Raw genomic sequence first — 21,430 nt, 5'->3', positions numbered from 1 at the left:
ATAATTCTACGATACGTTTATTTCAGCATCAGCCTCTGTCCAGATTGCCTCATTGCCAGAGCTTCGGCTTTCTGACTATTGTGCAAAACTTAGAGTCACAGAGATGTACAACACGGAAACTCACCCTTCGATCCAACTCATTCGTGCCGGCCACATATCTTAAATTAATCAAATCCCATTTGCAAGCATTTGGCCTATATCCCTTCCTATTCATATACCCATACAGATGCCTTTTAAATGTTGTAATTGTACCAGCCTCCACTACTTCCTCTGGCAGCTCATTCCATACATGTACCACCCTCTGGGTGAAAACGTTGCCCCTTAGGTCCCTTTTATATCTTTTCCCTCTCACCTGAAATCTATACCGTCTAGTTCTGGACTCCCATAGCCTGGGGAAAACACCTTGTCTATTTCTCCTATCTGTGTCCCTCGTGATTTTATAAAACTCTACAAGGTCACCCCTCAGCCTCCGACGCTCCAGGGAAAACAGCCCAAGCCTATTCAGCTTGTCCCTATAGCTCAAACCCTCCAACCCGGCAACATCCTTGTAAATCTTTTCTGAACCTGTCAAACTTGATGACGCCGTTGTCCAAAAGTAGCTCCAAAAACAGCAAGAGAAATTCTGAAGTTTTTTAACTGAAGAACAGAAGAGGAAAAGTCTTTTTAAAAAAATGTCCTGCCTTCCAACACCACATTAAATAATGACAGTCACCAACAAATCTTTATTGTAAAGGGGTTTCATAGAACAGAATTTCTTGGTTGGGAATCATTTGGTATAGATAGGGTCACAATGACAGCAATAGTGGAGGGGAAGGATGTCCTGCTCCAATCACATGGATTCTCTTTGCTGCTGGAATATTTTTCCCAGTGATAATGACAACCAGAAGGTGTGGGGTCTGTCACATGACCAACATCTGTGGTTACATTTACCTTTGGACTGTTGCAGAGATAGCGTAACACCTCCCCAATGTACTGGATAACAGTGACATCATACTTCCGGCAGTCATCCCAGAACTGGCTGGCAGAAAACTTATGGCGCAAGACAACAGTTGCCCCTGTCAGAGAAAAGGAATGAAATAGAAACAAGATTCTTCTCCAATTTTCTGCATTCCCAGATTATCTCACAATAAAATGGGAGCAATTATTGTAAGTAACATTTATTGCCCCCTAGCAAAAGCAGCTGTTTATTCAATGTTACGACTATTGTATATGCTGATATACCAACCACCAACCAGCTCATGGTTGGAGCAGTTTGCTGCCACCATCCCCATTCCTGAAATGGTTCCAAGGACCTAGGGGTGGATGTATTGTAGCAGTTCCCTCCAGGATGCTGGGCATTGCTGTAGAGTGGATTAGTGGTGCTGGAAGAGCACAGCAGTTCAGGCAGCATCCAACGAGCAGCGAAATCGACATTTTGGGCAAAAGCCCTTCATCAGGAACAAAGGCAGTGAGCCTGAAGCCTTATCTCTCCATGCTTCAGGCTCACTGCCTTTGTTCCTGATGAAGGGCTTTTGCCCGAAATGTCAATTTCGCTGCTCGTTGGATGCTGCCTGAACTGCTGTGCTCTTCCAGCACCACTAATCCAGTATTTGCTTTCCAGCATCTGCAGTCATTGTTTTTACCCCATTGCTGTAGAGTGGCAGAGCAGAGTCTCAGCGGGGTTTCCAGGCCACACCAAGCAGAGGCTGGCCAACAATGAGTTAAACCACAGGGACATGAACAAAGATTGAGGATGTCAGTCTCAAGCAGAATGTGGTGTGTAAGCCCCTGCCCATCTCTGTAACAGAATCTTATTACCCACCGTCCCTCACCCCAATCAATCACAAGGTCTCTGATAGGCTTTTGAGTGAGGGACACAAACAGTCTAATTTAAATATATTTTCATAGAATCATAGAATCCCTACACTGCAGAAACAGGCCATTCGGCCCAACAAGTCCACACTGAACCTCTGAAGAGTAATCCACCCACACCTTTCCCCTACCCTATTACTTTACATTTACCCCTGACTAATGCACCTAACCTACACATTCCTGAACACTATGGGCAGTTTAGCATGGCTAGTTCACCTAACCTGCACATTTTTGGATTGTGGGAGGAAACCGGAGCACCCAGATGAAACCCATACAGACACGGGGAGAATGTGCAAACTTCACACAGTCATTTATTTTAAGCTTCTGTTTTAGATTTTGCGTTAGTCACTGTTGGATTTTCTGTGGATCGGAAATTAATTAAATTGTAATTATTTCTGTAACCATGGTAATTTATTTTAAGACAGTTTGAGAGAGTTACTTTTCCACAGAGAGAGAGAGAGAGAGAGAGATAGAGAGACAGAGCTTTTTTGTTGCTTTAACTCTGTTTTTGGGCAGTTCACTAACGTCTCTCGATGGAGATGTTTATATAGAACAGTGCTACTGAGAAGGGGAGAATATAGCAAAACCTAAATTCCTTAGAGTGAAGAGTTAGTGATAGTACCAAACCAGAAGTGTTGGGAAAAAGTCCTGAAGAGCTTACTTGAAGTTAGGTATGTTTAGGTTCACATGAATGATAGCTTCAGAAAGAAGCTAGTATTGCCAGTCTAGGAGTTAAGGTAATAGTTACCTTAAGCTTCTCAAGATGTTAGGATTTTTTCTTTGGCGTGAGTACTGTAAAAAGGACGCTTTTTTGTATTGTACAGGGATTGCTTTGGAACATAAAACAGTGTATTTTGGGATTAATGGAATTATACTTTTACTGTGTGTTTAGACATTCTTAAATTTGTGAGACAATCATTTGATTTATTCTATTTTATCTTAATTTCTACAAACTTATGTTTTATTGTTCAAACAAAATCTCCAACTTCAGTAAGAATTGACTTCATTAAACTCAAACCAAAACAAAATATGATCATGATAGAACAAGCTTCAGTCTGGGATTCAACACGTCCAGTAATAACATCAGCTGGGGTCATGACCCCAGGGACAGAGTCCTGCCCAGTGATAGCTGTCAATCAGTCAGAAGTCAGCAAAATCAATGACCACCACCAAGGAAGCTGTGGGTCCTGCTGGCAGAGTGCCCCCAGAGTTCCAGCACCATGGACTGAGGGCAGTGATGGGGTCAAGGTTCTTAGGAGCGAGGGGGCAGGGAACATAGAAACAGGGGAAGAAGGTTGGCTCCCAGTTGGCACACAATATCCAGCTGGTAAATCACTGACTGCCTTAGGTCAGGGGACATCCACCCCATCACAAGGTGACAAGTTACCCCGAGGGCAGCAACTGTTGGGTAAACTGAACAGTGTCAGACCCTCCTGCAGCTGGTTTAACCCCAGCTGGGCAGGCTCAGGCCTGTAAGTGTTTCTTAATCAAACACTTTAGGGTCTCAGGTGGTTACAGGGAATAGTCAGACTGTCCTGTTGGAGGTTTGGAAGGCAGCAGGGGATGGGTGCACCACCAACACTGTGTCGAATTAAGTGCCCTTCCCACCACCTCCAGAAACAGAAGGTTCTGCTCTTGATCTCAACTCAACTCGACATGGTGGAAACCACAGGAGCATGACTCATTTCTTCAAATCTGTTGAATACGGGAGACGATTTTTAAGCAAAATGTAAAATGAAAGGACAGTATGATTTTTTAAAAATGTCAAGGCCCACCACAAAATTATTTTAAGCAGTTGGCATTAAAGGGTAGTTTTCAAAATGTTAACACCTTGAGAATTCTGCCATCTCTCATTCTAGCAGATGGGAGACTGGGAGAGTTACCAGGGATAAATTTTTGAAGCCTTTCATATCCAGGATTACACCAATCTGGTGCTGAAATTACTCGGCAAACCTAAAATCTTTTCACATTCTCCCTCTCCGCTCTTGGAACTGCCTGTCACTCTGTGGTTCGAGTTCTGTAGTTCCTCCCTTCTTTAAACATCTTTCCTGAAGTCCCTCTTGACGTCTACACACACACACACACACACACATTTTTCTACATTCCAAAGACCCATTGGCTGGTAAATAAACAAATGGAAGGACAGATAAAGAGAAATTTTTAATCCTGATCTCTAGGCTGATTATTAACAAAATGTTATACTATTAACCAAAGTCAGTCACCTTTTCCTCAGCAGTTTCAAGAACCTTATTTCAAACAGCTGAGGGAACAAAGAACAGCAAAGGAGTTTAGACCATCCCAAGGCCATGCAACAGGGTAAAAACCATAAAGGAGCAAATTTAAATTCGACAACCTACCTGCGTAAATGCTGCCACAAATTCCAATTATGGAACCAGCACTGTGGTAAAGAGGCAGAGTGGTATAAATCACATCATTGCTTTGGATACCACAAGTCATAATGAAGGAGACCATGCGATGTACCCGAGCGTGAGTGATGATGGCAGCTTTGGGTAAACCTTTAAACCCAAACAAAAAAAAGAGTTGGATCACATTAGACCCATCATTTGAAATTCTCCAATTCAGTACAAACAGCTGGAGCATAAAGCAATCCCGAAGACCCATTACACTGTGCCATTAAAAAGATTTGATATTTATCCTCTTGTATGTCACAGCAGTCAGTGTAACTGAGCTCATCTCAGACAGTCAAAATCAAATTATCACTAAGAACAGGCATATTTTCCTGCAGTAGCAAAATTGTCTCAGGTACAAGGACACAAAATACCTAATAAAAATGTAATAATTACAGAATATGAGAGAGTGGGAAAACTGTGCCTATTTTAGAATAAGTAGAGATACCTGTTGTTCCAGACGTATAGATATAGGTAAAGGGGGTTTTGAAGGTAACGTGCGATCGGAGGGATAGAGGTAATGGCTGGTCAGATGCAGCTTGAATCTCATCTTTCCCAATGCTTTCTGTGGTACACTTGTCATCCAAAATTAAAACAGTGACATTCTCTTCTCTTATACTGGGCAGCACATCCTCCACAGAGCACCTCAAGTCTGCAAAAGACAGAAATCAACATTCACTGTGTACAGATCAGTTTGTCTATAGTGACCCTATTCCAAATGTAACACAGGATATATGATGCTGACAGAGAGTACATATCACAATCTTATAACAGCTTATAAATGTCTGTATATGCCAAAACCTTTTTTAGAAGCTTGAATTTCTAGTGATCGATTGAAAAGCTCGCAACAAGGTTTGTAGTTTAAAAGAGTTTTCTGTAAAAAAATTCAGAATAATGTTGAAAAATCACTTACAAGGGGAAAGTTTTCCCTGGAGTGTCAGAGGTTGAGGGATGACCTCATAGATGGTTTATAAAATTATGATAGGCATGGGTAGGATAAACAGACAAAGTATTTTCCCTGGACTGGAGAAGTCCAAAGCTGGAGACCATAAGTTTAGGGTGAGAGGGGAAAAAATTAAAAGGGACCTAAGGAGTAACTTTTTCACCCAGAGGGTGGTGTGTGTATGGAATGAGCTGCCAGAGGAAGTGGTGGAGGCTGGTACAATGGATGAGTCGGACTGAAAGTTCTGTTTCCATACTGTACATCTCTATGACTCTATAAATGAGGATGTTCACTGGTGATTGCACAATGTTCAGCACCATGCGCAACTTCTCAGATACTGACGCAATCTGTATCCAAATGCAACAATATCTGAACAATATCCAGTCTTGTGCTGACAAGTGGCAAGCAACATTCAAACCACACAAATGTCAAGCAATGACCATCTCCAATAAGAGCCAGTGTCCACATCACCCCTTGACATTCAATGGTGTTACCATCACCAAATCCCGCATTATCAATATCCTTGGGGTTACCATTGACCTGAAACTTAACTGAATTTGTCATACAAACACAGTTGATACGATAGTAAGACAAAAGCTAGGAATACTGTGGTGAATAACTCACCTCCTGATTCCCAAATCCTGTCCACCTTCTACAAGGCACAAGTCAGGAGTATGATGGAATGCACTGTGTGTGTCTAACTGGGTGCAGTTCCAATAACACTCAAGAAGCTTGACACCATCCAGGTCAAAGCAGCCCGCTGGATTGGCACCACATCCACAAGAACCCATTCACTCCACCACTGACACTCAGTGAGTACTATTTAGATGATGCACTGCAGGACTTTTTCACCAATGATCCTCAGATAGCACCTTCCAAATCCATGACCACTTCCATCTAGAAGGATTGGGGCAGCAGATACATGAGAAGATCACTCTCTGCAAGTTCCCCTCAAGTCCACTCACCATCCTGACCTTGAAATTTATCACTGTTCCTTCAGTGTCGCTGGGTTATAATCTTGCAATTCCCTCCCGAAGGGCACTGTAGGTCAATCTACACCACATGGACTGAAACGGTTCAAAAAGCAATTAGTGCTGACCCAGCCAGCAATGTGCCCATTCACAACTGAATTAAGATTTAGAAGGCAGGTTTGCCCATATAGATGGGCATACAGTCCATATGGATCATGCCCACCACTCTGCCCTCATCAATCACCTTAGTTACTTCCTCAAAAAACTCAATCAAGTTCGTGAGACATGATTTCCCACGCACAAAGCCATGTTGATTATCCCTAATCAGTCTTTGCCTTTCCAAATACATATACACCCTGTCCCTCAGGATTCCCTCCAACAACTTGCCCACCACCGAGGTCAGGCTCACTGGTCTATAGTTCCCTGGCTTGTCCTTACCACCCTTCTTAAACAGTGGCACATTAGCCAACCTCCAGTCTTCCGGCACCTCACCCGTGACTATCAACGATACAAATATCTCAGCAAGAAGCCCAGCAATCACTTCTCTAGCTTCCCACAGAGTGCTCGGGTACACCCGATCAGGTCCTGGGGATCTATCCACCTTTATGCATTTCAAGACATCCAGCACTTCCTCCTCTGTAATATGGACATTTTTCAACATGTCGTCATCTACGACAGGCACCTGGAAGTACTCAAGGATGCCTTCATAAGAACGGGGTATGATGCTCAACTCATTGACGTGCCACAGTGAGGAACTGTAATGACCTCCTCAGGAGATTACACGAGCTGGTGTTGGGGGTGGGGAATGCTGGTGTTGGGGGTGGGGAATGCTGGTGTTGGGTGTGGGGGAATGCTGGTGTTGGGGGTGGGGGAATGCTGGTGTTGGGGGGTGAGGTGGGCTGGTGTTGGGGAGTGAGGGGAGTTGCTGGTGTTAGAGGTGAGGGGGGCTGGTGTTGGTGGTGAGGGGGTGCTCGTGTTGGGGGAGGGGGCTGGTGTTGGGGGAGGGAGAGATCCTGGCATTGGGGGTGAGGGTGTCCTGGCATTGGGGGGAGGGAGGCTGGTGTCGGGGAGGAGGGTGCCGGTTTTGTGGGTGAGGGGGCTGGTGTTGGGAGTGAGGGGGAGATGCTGGTGTTGGGAGTGAGGGTGTGCTGGTGTTGGAGATGAGGGGGCTGGTGTTTGGGGAGGCGGGTGCTGGTGTTGGCGGTGAGGGGGGGCTGGTGTTGGGGGGAGGGGGGTGCTGGTTTTGTGAGTGAGGGGGCTGGTATTGGGGGTGAGGGGGGCTGGTGTTGGGGGTGAGGGGGGCTGGTGTTGGGGGTGGGGAATGCTGGTGTTGGGGGAGGGGGGTTCTGGTGTTGGGGGAGGGGGGTGCTGGTGTTGGGGGAGGGGGTGCTGGTTTTGGGGGGAAGGGGTGCTAGTGTTGCGGGAGGGGGATGATGGTGTTGGGGGTGGGGGGTGCTGGTGGTGGGGGTGCTGTTTTGGGTGGAGGGGGGTGCTGGTGTTGGGGGTGGGGAATGCTGGTGTTGGGGGATGAGGGGGGCTGGTGTTGGGGGATGAGGGGGGCTGGTGTTGGGGGATGAGGGGGGCTGGTGTTGGGGGTGAGGGGGGCTGGTGTTGGGGGGAGGGGGAGATGCTGGCATTGGGGGTGAGGGTATGCTGGTGTTGGGGGTGAGGGGAGCTAGTGTTGGGGGAGGGGGACTGGTATTGGGGGGAGGGGGAGATGCTGGCGTTGGAGGTGAGGGTGTACTGGTGTTGGGGATGAGAGGGGCTGGTGTTGGGGGAGGCGGGTGCTGGTGTTGGGGGTGAGGGGGGCTAGTGTTGGGGGGAGGGGGAGATGCTGGTGTTGGGGGTGAGGGGGGCTGATGTTGCGGGGAGGGGGAGATGCTGGTGTTGGGGGAAGGGGGAGGTGCTGGTGTTGGGGGGAGAGGTGTGCTGGTGTTGGGGGGGAGGGGGGCTGATGTTGCGGGGAGGGGGAGATGCTGGTATTGGGGGGAGGGGGAGGTGCTGATATTGGGTGGGAGGGGGAGATGCTGGTATTGGGGGGAGGGGGAGGTGCTGGTGTTGGGGGGGAGGGGGAGATGCTGGTGTTGGGGGTAGGGGGTGCTGGTGTTGGGGGTGAGGGGGAGATGCTGGTGTTGGGGGAGGGGGGTGCTGGTGTTGGGGGTGGGGGGGTGCTGGTGTTGGGGAATGCTGGTGTTGAGGGTGAGGGGTGCTGGTATTGGGGGTGCTGTGTTGGGGGAGGGGGGTGCTGGTGTTGGGGGTGGGGAATGCTGGTGTTGGGGGTGGGGAATGCTGGTGTTGGGTGTGGGGGAATGCTGGTGTTGGGTGTGGGGGAATGCTGGTGTTAGAGGTGAGGGGGGCTGGTGTTGGTGGTGAGGGGGTGCTCGTGTTGGGGGAGGGGGCTGGTGTTGGGGGAGGGAGAGATCCTGGCATTGGGGGTGAGGGTGTCCTGGCATTGGGGGGAGGGAGGCTGGTGTCGGGGAGGAGGGTGCCGGTTTTGTGGGTGAGGGGGCTGGTGTTGGGAGTGAGGGGGAGATGCTGGTGTTGGGAGTGAGGGTGTGCTGGTGTTGGAGATGAGGGGGCTGGTGTTTGGGGAGGCGGGTGCTGGTGTTGGCGGTGAGGGGGGGCTGGTGTTGGGGGGAGGGGGGTGCTGGTTTTGTGAGTGAGGGGGCTGGTATTGGGGGTGAGGGGGGCTGGTGTTGGGGGTGAGGGGGGCTGGTGTTGGGGGTGGGGAATGCTGGTGTTGGGGAAGGGGGGTTCTGGTGTTGGGGGAGGGGGGTGCTGGTGTTGGGGGAGGGGGTGCTGGTTTTGGGGGGAAGGGGTGCTAGTGTTGCGGGAGGGGGATGATGGTGTTGGGGGTGGGGGGTGCTGGTGGTGGGGGTGCTGTTTTGGGTGGAGGGGGGTGCTGGTGTTGGGGGTGGGGAATGCTGGTGTTGGGGGATGAGGGGGGCTGGTGTTGGGGGATGAGGGGGGCTGGTGTTGGGGGATGAGGGGGGCTGGTGTTGGGGGTGAGGGGGGCTGGTGTTGGGGGGAGGGGGAGATGCTGGCATTGGGGGTGAGGGTATGCTGGTGTTGGGGGTGAGGGGAGCTAGTGTTGGGGGAGGGGGACTGGTATTGGGGGGAGGGGGAGATGCTGGCGTTGGAGGTGAGGGTGTACTGGTGTTGGGGATGAGAGGGGCTGGTGTTGGGGGAGGCGGGTGCTGGTGTTGGGGGTGAGGGGGGCTAGTGTTGGGGGGAGGGGGAGATGCTGGTGTTGGGGGTGAGGGGGGCTGATGTTGCGGGGAGGGGGAGATGCTGGTGTTGGGGGAAGGGGGAGGTGCTGGTGTTGGGGGGAGAGGTGTGCTGGTGTTGGGGGGGAGGGGGACTGATGTTGCGGGGAGGGGGAGATGCTGGTATTGGGGGGAGGGGGAGGTGCTGATATTGGGTGGGAGGGGGAGATGCTGGTATTGGGGGGAGGGGGAGGTGCTGGTGTTGGGGGGGAGGGGGAGATGCTGGTGTTGGGGGTGAGGGAGAGATGCTGGTGTTGGGGGAGGGGGTGCTGGTGTTGGGGGAGAGGGGTGCGGGTGTTGGGGGAGAGGGGTGCGGGTGTTGGGCGAAAGGGGAGATGCTGGTATTGGGGGGGAGGGGGAGATGCTGGTGTTGGGGGGGAGGGGAATGCTGGTGTTGGGGGGAGGGGGGCTGGTGTTGTGGTGGGAGGGGGGCTGGTGTTGAGGTGGGAGGGGGAGATGCTGGTGTTGGGGGGAGGGGGGCTGGTGTTGTGGTGGGAGGGGGAGATGCTGGTGTTGGGGGCAGGGGAGTGCTGGTGTTGGGGGGGAGGGGGAAGATGCTGGTGTTGGGGGGAGTGGGGTGCTGGTGTTGTGGTGGGAGGGGGGCTGGTGTTGAGGGGGGAGGGGGAGATGCTGGTGTTGGGGGGAGGGGGGCTGGTGTTGTGGTGGGAGGGGGAGATGCTGGTGTTGGGGGAGGGGGAGATGCTGGTGTTGGGGGGAGGAGGAGATGCTGGTGTTGGGGGAGGGGGAGACGCTGGTGTTTTGTGGGAGGGGGAGATGCTGGTGTTGGGGGGAGGGGGAGATGCTGGTGTTGGGGGGGGGAGATGCTGGTGTTGGGGGTGAGGGGAGATGCTGGTGTTGGATGAGGGGGTGCTGGTGTTGGGGGAGAGGGGTGCGGGTGTTGGGCGAAAGGGGAGATGCTGGTGTTGGGGGGAGGGGAGATGCTGGTGTTGGGGGGAGGGGGGGTGTTGGTGTTGGGGGGGAGGGGAATGCTGGTGTTGGCGGGAGGGGGGCTGGTGTTGTGGTGGGAGGGGGGCTGGTGTTGAGGGGGGAGGGGGAGATGCTGGTGTTGGGGGGAGGGGGGGTGTTGGTGTTGGGGGGGAGGGGAATGCTGGTGTTGGGGGGAGGGGGAGATGCTGGTGTTGGGGGGAGGGGGAGATGCTGGTGTTGGGGGAGGGGGAGACGCTGGTGTTTTGTGGCAGGGGGAGACGCTGGTGTTGGGGGGAGGGGGAGATGCTGGTGTTGGGGGGGGGGAGATGCTGGTGTTGGGGGTGAGGGGAAAGATGCTGGTGTTGGGGGGGGTGCTGGTGTTGGGGGGGAGGGGAGATGCTGGTGTTGGGGGAGGGGTGTGCTGGTGTTGGGGAGGGGGTGCTGGTGTTGGGGGGGAGGGGAGATGCTGGTGTTGGGGGGAGGGGAGATGCTGGTGTTGGGGGGAGGGGAGATGCTGGTGTTGGGGGGAGGGGAGATGCTGGTGTTGGGGGGAGGGGGAGATGCTGGTGTTGGGGGGGGTGAGGGGGAGATGCTGGTGTTGGGGGTGAGGGGGAGATGCTGGTGTTGGGGTGAGGGGGAGATGCTGGTGTTGGGGGTGAGGGGGAGATGCTGGTGTTGGGGGTGAGGGGGAGATGCTGGTGTTGGGGGGGGAGGGGGAGATGCTGGTGTTGGGGGTGAGGGGAGATGCTGGTGTTGGGGGGAGGGGGAGATGCTGGTGTTGGGGGGGGAGGGGGAGATGCTGGTGTTGGGGGGAGGGGGAGATGCTGGTGTTGGGGGTGAGGGGAGATGCTGGTGTTGGGGGTGAGGGGGAGATGCTGGTGTTGGGGGTGAGGGGGAGATGCTGGTGTTGGGGGGAGGGGGAGATGCTGGTGTTGGGGGGGGTGAGGGGGAGATGCTGGTGTTGGGGGTGAGGGGGAGATGCTGGTGTTGGGGGTGAGGGGGAGATGCTGGTGTTGGGGGGAGGGGGAGATGCTGGTGTTGGGGGGGGAGGGGGAGATGCTGGTGTTGGGGGTGAGGGGAGATGCTGGTGTTGGGGGGAGGGGGAGATGCTGGTGTTGGGGGGGGAGGGGGAGATGCTGGTGTTGGGGGGAGGGGGAGATGCTGGTGTTGGGGGGAGGGGGAGATGCTGGTGTTGGGGGTGAGGGGGAGATGCTGGTGTTGGGGGGGGAGGGGGAGATGCTGGTGTTGGGGGGGGAGGGGGAGATGCTGGTGTTGGGGGGGGAGGGGGAGATGCTGGTGTTGGGGGGGAGGGGAGATGCTGGTGTTGGGGGGGAGGGGAGATGCTGGTGTTGGGGGGAGCGGGAGATGCTGGTGTTGGGGGGGGGGAGATGCTGGTGTTGGGGGGGGGGGGAGATGCTGGTGTTGGGGGGGAGGGGAGATGCTGGTGTTGGGGGGAGGGGAGATGCTGGTGTTGGGGGAGGGGGAGATGCTGGTGTTGGGGGGGGAGGGGGAGTTGCTGGTGTTGGGGGGAGGGGGAGATGCTGGTGTTGGGGGGGAGGGGGAGATGCTGGTGTTGGGGGGGAGGGGGAGATGCTGGTGTTGGGGGGGAGGGGGAGATGCTGGTGTTGGGGGGGGAGGGGGAGATGCTGGTGTTGGGGGGAGGGGGAGACGCTGGTGTTGGGGGGAGGGGGAGACGCTGGTGTTGGGGGGAGGGGGAGATGCTGGTGTTGGGGGGAGGGGGAGACGCTGGTGTTGGGGGGAGGGGGAGATGCTTGTGTTGGGGGGAGGGAGAGATGCTGGTGTTGGGGGGGGGAGGGGAGATGCTGGTGTTGGGGGAGGGGTGTGCTGGTGTTGGGGGAGGGGTGTGCTGGTGTTGGGGGAGGGGGTGCTGGTGTTGGGGGGCAGGGGGTGCTGGTGTTGGGGGTGAGGGGGAGATGCTGGTGTTGGGGGGGGAGGGGGAGATGCTGGTGTTGGGGGGGGAGGGGGAGATGCTGGTGTTGGGGGGGGAGGGGGAGATGCTGGTATTGGGGGGGGGGAGGGGGAGATGCTGGTGTTGGGGGGGGGAGGGGGAGATGCTGGTGTTGGGGGGGAGAGGGGGAGATGCTGGTGTTGGGGGGAGGGGGAGATGCTGGTGTTGGGGGTGAGGGGAAGATGCTGGTGTTGGGGGGGAGGGGGAGATGCTGGTGTTGGGGGGGGAGGGGGAGATGCTGGTGTTGGGGGGGGAGGGGGAGATGCTGGTGTTGGGGGGGGAGGGGGAGATGCTGGTGTTGGGGGGGGGAGGGGGAGATGCTGGTGTTGGGGGTGGGGGAGATGCTGGTGTTGGGGGGGTGGGGGAGATGCTGGTGTTGGGGGGGGGAGGGGGAGATGCTGGTGTTGGGGGGGGAGGGGGAGATGCTGGTGTTGGGGGGGGGGGGGAGGGGGAGATGCTGGTGTTGGGGGTGGGGAATCTGCCAGTATGCCTGCCTTGCTTGGGTGTGAACATGCTCAGGGCCTATTCCATGTTGTTGTTGTTGTGATGATGTTTGGGGGGGTGGACAGTTGATTGGGTAGGGATTGGGGAGGAGGATGGTGACTCTGGCCCTGGGGGCAGGCAAGAGCAGATTGTCCTGGAATATCCCAAACTAAATCTGGTCATGACGGCGAATCTACAGAGAAATGTCCTCTGGGTCTAGAGGCAGGTTTGCCAGCAGTTTACTGTGAGCTGGTGAAAGGATTGAAAAGTTTGCTCACCTTCTCCAACGATGAGCAGCCGAGGGGCACAGCATTGTAGGCAGTGGAGCAGAGACCTCGCCCTGATGTTGAAGTTCAGGAAAGACACGGGGCAGCCGAGTTTAGCGAGGGCCAACCAGACGGAGATAAACAGGGGCTGGTTACTGAGGAGGATCGCGACACAGTCACCCTGTTGGAGGGTAGCCCGCCTCTGCAGTACCCTGGCCAACTGGTTACTGTGTCTGTCCAACTCCGAGTAGGTGAAAGGCCGGCCCTGGAACAGCACCAGCGCCTTATCCGGCTGCTGCTGTACTCTCTGCAGGAACACATCGAGCAGAGTGACTGGGGGCTGCCTCCTGCTGTATCTCCAGGTCAGCACCGCCAGCCTCACCGCCCGGTAAAACACCCGCACATCGTCACCCAGGAACGGGCACCAGGAGCGCACCAGGAGGCCGCTCAGCACAAGGGCTAGCAGGAGGCCCAGGAGAGCGAGCATTGCAGCGGGGAGCTGGAGCCGCCGGGATCTGGAACTTGTACAAACCAGAGAGAGACTTCCCCACCCCCACAGGGCACCGAGGGCCAGCCTCCCGGGAGGGAGGGAGGGAGATGGGAGACCGGGGGGGGGGAGAACTCCCCGGGGGTGGTGGGAGGGAGACTCCGGGGGTGCGGTCCGGGAGGGGTGCGGGATCTCCGGGGTGGGTGGGCGTGGGGGGGGGGGGCGTCTCTGTGTGAGGAGAGACCGGGGGGGAGAGGAGGTCAGGGATGGGGGGAAAGCTCCGAGGGAGGGGGGGGGGGAGACCCTGGGGGGGCGGTGTGTTCACCCGGACCAGTCCCGGGGGTGGGGGTGGGGGGGGGGGAGGGGGAGATCTTACCCAGAAAGCGGGCCCTCTCCCACAGCCTCATTGACCTGCTCCCCTTGTCAAGGACTGCATTTGAATAGAGTCCGCACCGTCCTGCTGTATTTGTGGCTGGTACAGTGCACAGTGGTTAGTATTACTACCTCACAGCGCCAGGGACCCGGGTTCAATTCCCAGCCTCAGGGGACTGTCTGTGTGGAGTTTGCACATTCTCCCCGTGTCTGCGTGGGTTTCCTCCGGGTGCTCCAGTTTCCTCCCACAGTCCAAAGATGTGCAGGTTAGCCATGCTAAATGCTAGTGTTAGATGTAGGGGGGTGGGTTGGTGTGGACTTGTTGGGCCGAAGGGCCTGTTGCTCAGTGTTCCACATGAGACCCCCCCTCACCACATCAGCATTGTTGCTATTTGGCAATCCCGTCCATTCTCCAGTTCCTGATTGATAATCAATAATCAGAGAGTATTCTGTTCTGAAGAAGGTCTCTTTGAAATCACAATCTTTCCCCTTTGTCCCTTCTCCTGACCCAGGCACCATATCGAAAAGTTGTGATTTTAAGTAAACCTGTTTGACTAGGTTAACACTAACACAATTGATCGCTTGGAATCTGACTCACCCCTCATTACATTAGAGCCTGCGTTGATACCAGAAACCTGTTTGTCTGTTCATGCTACATTCCCCTGAGAGTCCATCACCCCCTACGTTTTCCAAAAGAGGATACTTGCTTGAGATAGGGATAGCCACAGAAGACTCCTGCACTACCTGCCTACCCCTCCTACCTTTCCTGGAGTTAACCTGTTTTTCTGATCTATCTATCTGTGACTTTTCTCCCTTCCTATAACTTCAATCCATCACACCCCCTAACTTTTGTAAGTTCCTCATTGCCTCTAACTGCTGCTCCATGCAATCTGATAGGATCCACAACCAAAGACACTTCCTGCAGAAATAATAATGGGTAGGATAGAAACTCTCCATAAACTCCCACATCCAACAGGAAGAGTACATAACTCTACTAAGGCGAGACCCCGGGGGGGGGGGTGGAGAACTCCCAGGGGTGGTGGGAGGGAGACCCCGGGGGTGCACTCTGGGAGGGGTGCGAGATCTCTGGGGGGTGGGTAGTCTCTGTGTGGGGAGAGACCAGGGGGAGAGGACGGGGATGGGGGGAAAGCTCCGAGGGAGGGGGGAGACCCTGGGGGGGCGGTGTGTTCACCCAGACCAGCCCCATCTTTGTTCATTCATAATCTATAGACCCAGAAAATAACATCATCTTATTGCTCTACAAAACACTGCTCCAGGCTAACTTAATACTTGTGGCTTATATTTTTAAAGTTTAATCAAGAGACCGATCTCAAAAAAAATGTAACAAAGAAAGAACCCACTCTACTCACAACTGTAGATTTACAACAAGGTGACACTTAAAAACTGTGCACTTATCTGTTCCTGTGCTGTGAACTCTCCCCAACAGATTCCTCCAAGGTTAGCTGTGAATTTCACTGTTTGTTAATTTTTCCTTGCCACATTCCGATGTCCAGAGATGCATGGACTCAAAATGTGTAGATTCACTGCTGTGTCAGACTGTACAGGTTTCCTTCCCTGACAATGTGGCCTTTGTCTGTCTTACTCCTTTTTAAAGTGCCATTGATTTGATCTTTTGTTCCCCCAAAGTTCCAAAACAATGCAACAGAATATAAAATAGTTACCCAGTCTATGCTTTGTTTCCCCATTGTACAGGAAACCACATTGTGAGCAGCGAATGCAGTAGACTAGATTGAGTGAAGTGAAGGTGAATTGCTGCTTCACCCAAGAGGTGGGTTTGCACCTTGGGCAGGTGTTACACATTCTGTGAGTGCAGGGCAGGGTGCTGTGGGGAAGTATTGGCAGTGGAGGCAGAGTGGACTAAGACATCCCAGAGGGAATGGTCCTTGCAGAAGGCTGACAAGGGAGGAGTGGGGATGTGTGTCTGGTGGTGGCATCCCACTGAAGGTGGATGTGGCTGCTGGTGGGATGGTAAGGCCAAGGGGGACCCTATTGCTGTTGTGGAGGGAAGAGAGGGGGTGAGGGCCAAAGTACAGGAGATACTAACCTGGTGAGGGTCAGCGATGGTGCTGAAGAACCCTTGGTTGAGGAAGAAGGTGGACATTTCAGATGCTCCTTTGTCAAAGTTGGAATCATCAGAACATTTGCAATGGAGATGGAGGATCTGGAAGAATGGAATAAAGTCTTTACAAGAAGCAGGGTGTGAAGATGTGCTCCTCGGATGCTGCCTGACCTGCTGTGCTTTTCCAGCACTACTCTAATCTTGACTCTAATCCCCAGCATCTGCAGTCTACACTTTCACCCTGTATAATTAAGGTAGCTGTGGGGGTCGATGGGTTTGTGTTGGATATAGTGGCCGGGCTACTCCCAGAAGTGGAAACAGATGTCAAAGAGGGGAAGAGACAGGCATAACTGGGCTTAACCCTTTGACCTAAAGAAAAGTGATAGGAGTTAAAAGTGAGGTAGTTCAGAGTGAGGATGAATTTGGCCAGGTGGAGGAGGGTGGTGGGGATTGGGGATGATGCAGGCCCTCTCTTCCCCAGGAAGAAGTGGAGAGCAATTTTCATAAGTCTCCTTTTAACCTTCTCAGCTTTAAAGAGAACAATCCCGGCTTCTCCCCAGAACTGGGGTCTCTCATCCCAAAACCATTCTCATCAAACTTCATGGTACTCCAAAACCTCGACCTCCTTCCTAAAGTGTGAGGCCAAGAACTAAACACAATAATGTCAGTTAAGCCTTATCAGTCTTTTATGTAACTTTAGTAAAATGCACTTGCTTCAGTGCTCTCTGCCTCAATTAATAAAGCCATCAACAATTTTAAATTGTCTGAACTTACTTTGTTATTTTATATGTGTGGTTCTTGTTTATATGTAGCAGAAACCTGTACTGCGTCTGTTCCTTTTCTTTCATCTGCTGTGTATGTGCATTTCACTAATCTGTGTCCTTCTGAAGTCAGTTGTTACCCTCCTCAATGTTTACTAAATTTCCAAATGCTGTGATATGAACAGATTGATGAAATAAGAGCATAGTTCAAAGAATAAAGAAAATTTACAGCCCAGGAACAGGCCCTTCGGCCCTCCAAGCCTGAGCCGATCCATAGTCCGAGACTATTGGAAGGGGGTGGGGGGGGTCTTGCAGCTAATATAGATGCCCATCAGGCTCCCTTCACCCATTTTAAAGAAGAGATCCAGTGGGTATTAGGAAATGCTCCCACGAATTGGAGCAGCTGAAAGGGGAAGGAGCCTCTGAGTATGGGGAATGATTATTTAGGGTATACCAGGAGTACTCAGGACAAGCAAACCCAGATTGTGGGGACCGGGTGGTCATTCAGGCCTTTAGAGACAGGCTCTCTAGTGTCCATCAATCCATCTTGAAAATGGGAGTGATAATGTCCCAAAATTATGACGACCCGGTAGACAGGGCTAGCAGGGTGCATGAGGCTGAAGCTCCTGCAGTAAAAATAAAACCTGACAGAGCAGCCTATCAGAACAGAAGTGAAGGCAGAACCAAACTATCCTGTCACAACTGTGGCTGACAGGGACACTTTGCCAGAGACTGTAGGACCCCACAGTTATGGAACAGGACAAGAAACAGTCTAAAGTACTGCAGCCACTGCAATAGAGCAAGTCATACAGAGGCAGGTGCTGGGAAAAGCATGGGAGACCCCCAAACAACACCCGGAATACCGCAGAAACACGGGACCCCTGAGATCTGCAGAGCTGACAACCAGCTGCTCCTGTTCATAAGGGTAAGGGAGAGGGGAGAGTTTATGTGCCCGCTGTAATTGGAGGTAGAAAGCGTGAGATATTGGTAGACACAGGAACGGCCGTATCTATCACCAACTTTACCCTTACCCCACACAAACAAAATGATCCACCTTACCGGGGTAGGAGGGGATAAGACACCCACTTACTTAAGCGAGACTACCCTTGTGGAAATGAATGACATATATTTCACTGTGAGATTTTATGTACGCCAAAATAATGAAGGCATCTTAATGGGTAACGATCCCATGAAGGAATATGAAGTCTTGATTGATTGTGCAAAAGGAAAATTGATCTGGCCAAAACAGGATGGTCAAAAGACCGAGACCAGGAAACTTACAAGTCACCTTGAGACGATTAAAGTAGCTACAGCCACCAGTAGGAACTGGAACCTCGAAATAGGGGGATTTGGAGCCATCTGCACCTGCATCGCCAAGGCATGGGCAGAGACAAAGTTAGACACAGGTTTAGTCAGGATAGACCCTATAATGGTGTCCAGACCACAGCATAAGCCCCACCAGCAAGCCTGAAGCAAAGGAAGCTGTCGTGGAGATGGTTAAAGGAAGGACCAGTGAGACAGGAAATCCTGAGAGAAACCACAAGCACAACCAATTCCCCAACATGGCCAGTAACAAAGCCTGGTGGGAGTTACTGATTCACCATTGACTATACAGAGCTAAACAAGATCACCCCCAAATTGGAGCAGACCCCTCCACCATTCTAAACAGATTGACCCTCAAGCACAAAATTTTCACAGCGTTAGACATGGCCAGCAGATTCTGGTCCATCCCACTGTACCCTAGATCCCAGAATAAATTCACCTTCACAGTAAGGGACAGGGACTACACGCGGACTCGCCTGCCAGAGGGGTTCCAGAACAGCCCCATTATTTATCACTGAGTGATGAGTGACACCCTCAACAAAATAGATTTACCAGAAGGGAGCACTGCTATCCCCAATATGAGGACGATATTCTGATTGCTTCGGAGTCGGACTCAGGACACCAGGAAGCTTTACACCAGGAAGCTGGCAGCCCCAGGGTTAAAGGGCAGCCCCACAAAAGCACAAATTGGACCAGCACAAGTCCTATACCTGGGACACCTTATATCCCAGAGACACAAGAAAATGCCAAGCGACTGAAAGAAGGCAATTCAGCAAACACCGCACCCCCGTTACTGTTAAGGGGAGTCAGAAAGGTCTTGGGGCTATTTAACTGAAGCCGGGGCTTTATACCAGAGTTTGCAAAATTGGCCGAACCGATTCAAAAACTAATCAAAGAGGAAAACCCGCCTCGGAACCCGTGACCTGGGGGCCAGGACAGGAAGAGGTTTACAGTAAGCTAAAAACTCTTGTTAATATCGGCCCCCGGGCTTGGGCTGCCAGATCCCAGTAAAGACTGGCACATACACTGTAATAATGAGGGAGGAGTTCACTCCACACTGGTCACACAGGACCATGGTGGGAGGAGAAAACCTGTGGGGTATTACTGTACCACAGAAGGGCCAGTAGGAATCGGGCTGTCCAGATGCAGAGCGGCCTTAGACTGTGCTGCTTGGGTTGTGAGGGTCAGCGAACCCATAGTAATGACAGGGAATGTCATCCCCCAGACCAAACACACCCGAGTGGAAATGTTAAACACTGGAAAGCTGAGGGCCATCTCCAACATGAGAAGGGCAAAGTCAGAGGTAGCTGTCCTCCGACCAAGGCAGTGCGTGGGAATAGTTAGGGATACGGGAGAAAGCCCAGCCGAGTGAATTCAGGACACAGGGGAACCACACAATTACTGACACATGAATGGGGATGAAGATGGGGTAGGATAAAGGATACCCCCCCCACCCCACCCCAGACACAGCCAGTTAGACCCTCTTAATGGATGGGTCATGGAAATATATAGGTAAAAACATGCCTGTATTCCTGATGAAGGTATTTTGCCCGAAACGTCGATTTTCCTGCTCCTCGGATGCTGCCTGAACTGCTGTGCTTTTCCAGTATCACTCTGATCCAGAACATGGAAATATATAGCAGGGGGTCACCCCGCACAGGATGGGCTGTGTTAAACAATAAACTACAGACTGTAATGTTAGCAGGATTGACGGACGTCAGTCTGCACAAGTAGCAGAGATAGTAACGCTGACCAAAGCATTTGAGCTATCGAAGGGGAGAATTGTGAACATTTGTACAGATAGCCAATATGCCTCTGGGGTTGTACATGACTACATGGTTCCATGGGGGAGAAGAGAGTTCACCACCGCTGGGGGATTCCCCCATCAAACACCAGTTAAGAATCCAAGCACCAGTGAACAGCCGAAACAGGCTACACTCATAAAAATCACAGCGCACCAAAAGGAGCCAGGGACAGGTAGTCCAGGCTGGCAAACCGAGCACACCCAGAGAGCTTTACAGCAGGAAACCATCAATGAGGGTCCAATAGTAACAACTGAAGTAACGGAAGATGTCATTCACATTCAGCAGCTGCAGGAGGACGCCCCACAGGCAGGGGGAGAGAGAGAGAGAGAGAGAGATAGGGAGAGAGATGGAGAATGCAGGGAGCACTTAAAGGGAGGACAGTGTCTGGAGGCAGGCGGACAAGGTGGTAGCACCAGCGTGCAGACAAAACACCTTGTTTGGGCTGCACCACGGATTCTCACATACAGGCAGGGAAGCTACTACAGCAAGTCAAGGGAGAGAGAGAGTGGTGGTGGAAGGGAATGGGAAGAGATATAGTCAAACCACTGCTGCAGATGCAGGATTTGTGCACAGCAGGTAGACCCATAAAAGTTAGGATGGGACACCAACCAAGGCCAAGGGAACCCTGGGAACACCTCCAAATGGATTTCACGGGGCCACTACCAACTTCCCATGGGAAAACACACTGCCTGGTCATCGTAGGCCAGTTCACCCGGTAGGTAGAGGCATTCCCCACCAAGAACTGTACTGCTACCGCTGTAGCCAGGATTCTAGCAGAGGAGGTAATCCTGAGGTGGGGGTACCCCGATGGATCGACTCCAACCAAGGGATACATTTCACAGGCAAAGTTTTGCCAGCTACTAGGGATAAAACAAAAAGATCATGTCCCCCATGACCCCCAGAGACCAAAGATGGTAAAGAGAATGAACAGAACCCTTACAAATGCTTTAGCTAAGGACATACAGACATCAGGGAGGATATGGGCCATACTAATGAAGTTAAGAGCTGCCAAGGGCTAACACCAGACGAATTAATGACCAGGCCAGCAATGCAAGTACCAGAGACCATTATAACGGGCGGTTTGCTAAAAGACAAAATTCGGAGATATGTGCTGGGATTAAGGGATGCATAAATTGGTAACTGAGAGAGGTAAAAACAATGATTGCAGATGCTGGAAACCAGATTATGGATTAGTGGTGCTGGAAGAGCACAGCAGTTCAGGCAATGTCCGAGGAGCAGTAAAATCGACGTTTCGGCCAAAAGCCCTTCATCAGGAATAAAGGCAGAGAGCCTGAAGGGTGGAGAGATAAGCTAGAAGAGGGTGAGGGTGGGGAGAAAGTAGCATAGAGTACAATAAGGTGAGTGGGGGAGGGGATGAAGGTAATAGGTCAGGGAGGAGGGTGGAGTGGACAGGTGGAAAAGGAGATAGGCAGGTAGGACAAGTCCGGACAAGTCATGGGGACAGTTACTGAGCTGGAAGTTTGGAACTAGGGTGAGTTGGGGGAAGGGGAAATGAGG

General features: G+C 52.6%; 1 protein-coding gene across 2 annotated transcripts in view; it reads right to left on the bottom strand.

Annotated features, from left to right (window-relative positions):
- LOC140469119 (long-chain fatty acid transport protein 2-like) overlaps window positions 1-21,430 on the bottom strand; it is a 43,492-nt gene that overhangs the window by 15,263 nt on the left and 6,799 nt on the right. The window contains exons 1-4 of one of the 2 annotated variants that reach the window (XM_072565416.1): window positions 13,097-13,627; window positions 4,708-4,911; window positions 4,209-4,367; window positions 931-1,055 (exon numbers count right to left, since the gene is read on the bottom strand). In XM_072565416.1, the coding sequence (XP_072421517.1) occupies window positions 931-1,055; window positions 4,209-4,367; window positions 4,708-4,911; window positions 13,097-13,571 (963 nt within the window). In that variant the 5' untranslated portion in view covers window positions 13,572-13,627. Of the gene's footprint in view, window positions 1-930; window positions 1,056-4,208; window positions 4,368-4,707; window positions 4,912-13,096; window positions 13,628-21,430 lie in introns of those variants that run through there. The other variant, XM_072565417.1, reaches the window with a different exon arrangement.

The sequence above is a fragment of the Chiloscyllium punctatum genome, chromosome 48 (genome assembly GCF_047496795.1).
Source record: "Chiloscyllium punctatum isolate Juve2018m chromosome 48, sChiPun1.3, whole genome shotgun sequence".
NCBI lineage: Eukaryota > Metazoa > Chordata > Chondrichthyes > Orectolobiformes > Hemiscylliidae > Chiloscyllium > Chiloscyllium punctatum.
The sequence above is the reverse complement of the archived record's forward strand: the minus strand, read 5'-3'. Positions and strand labels throughout refer to the sequence as shown.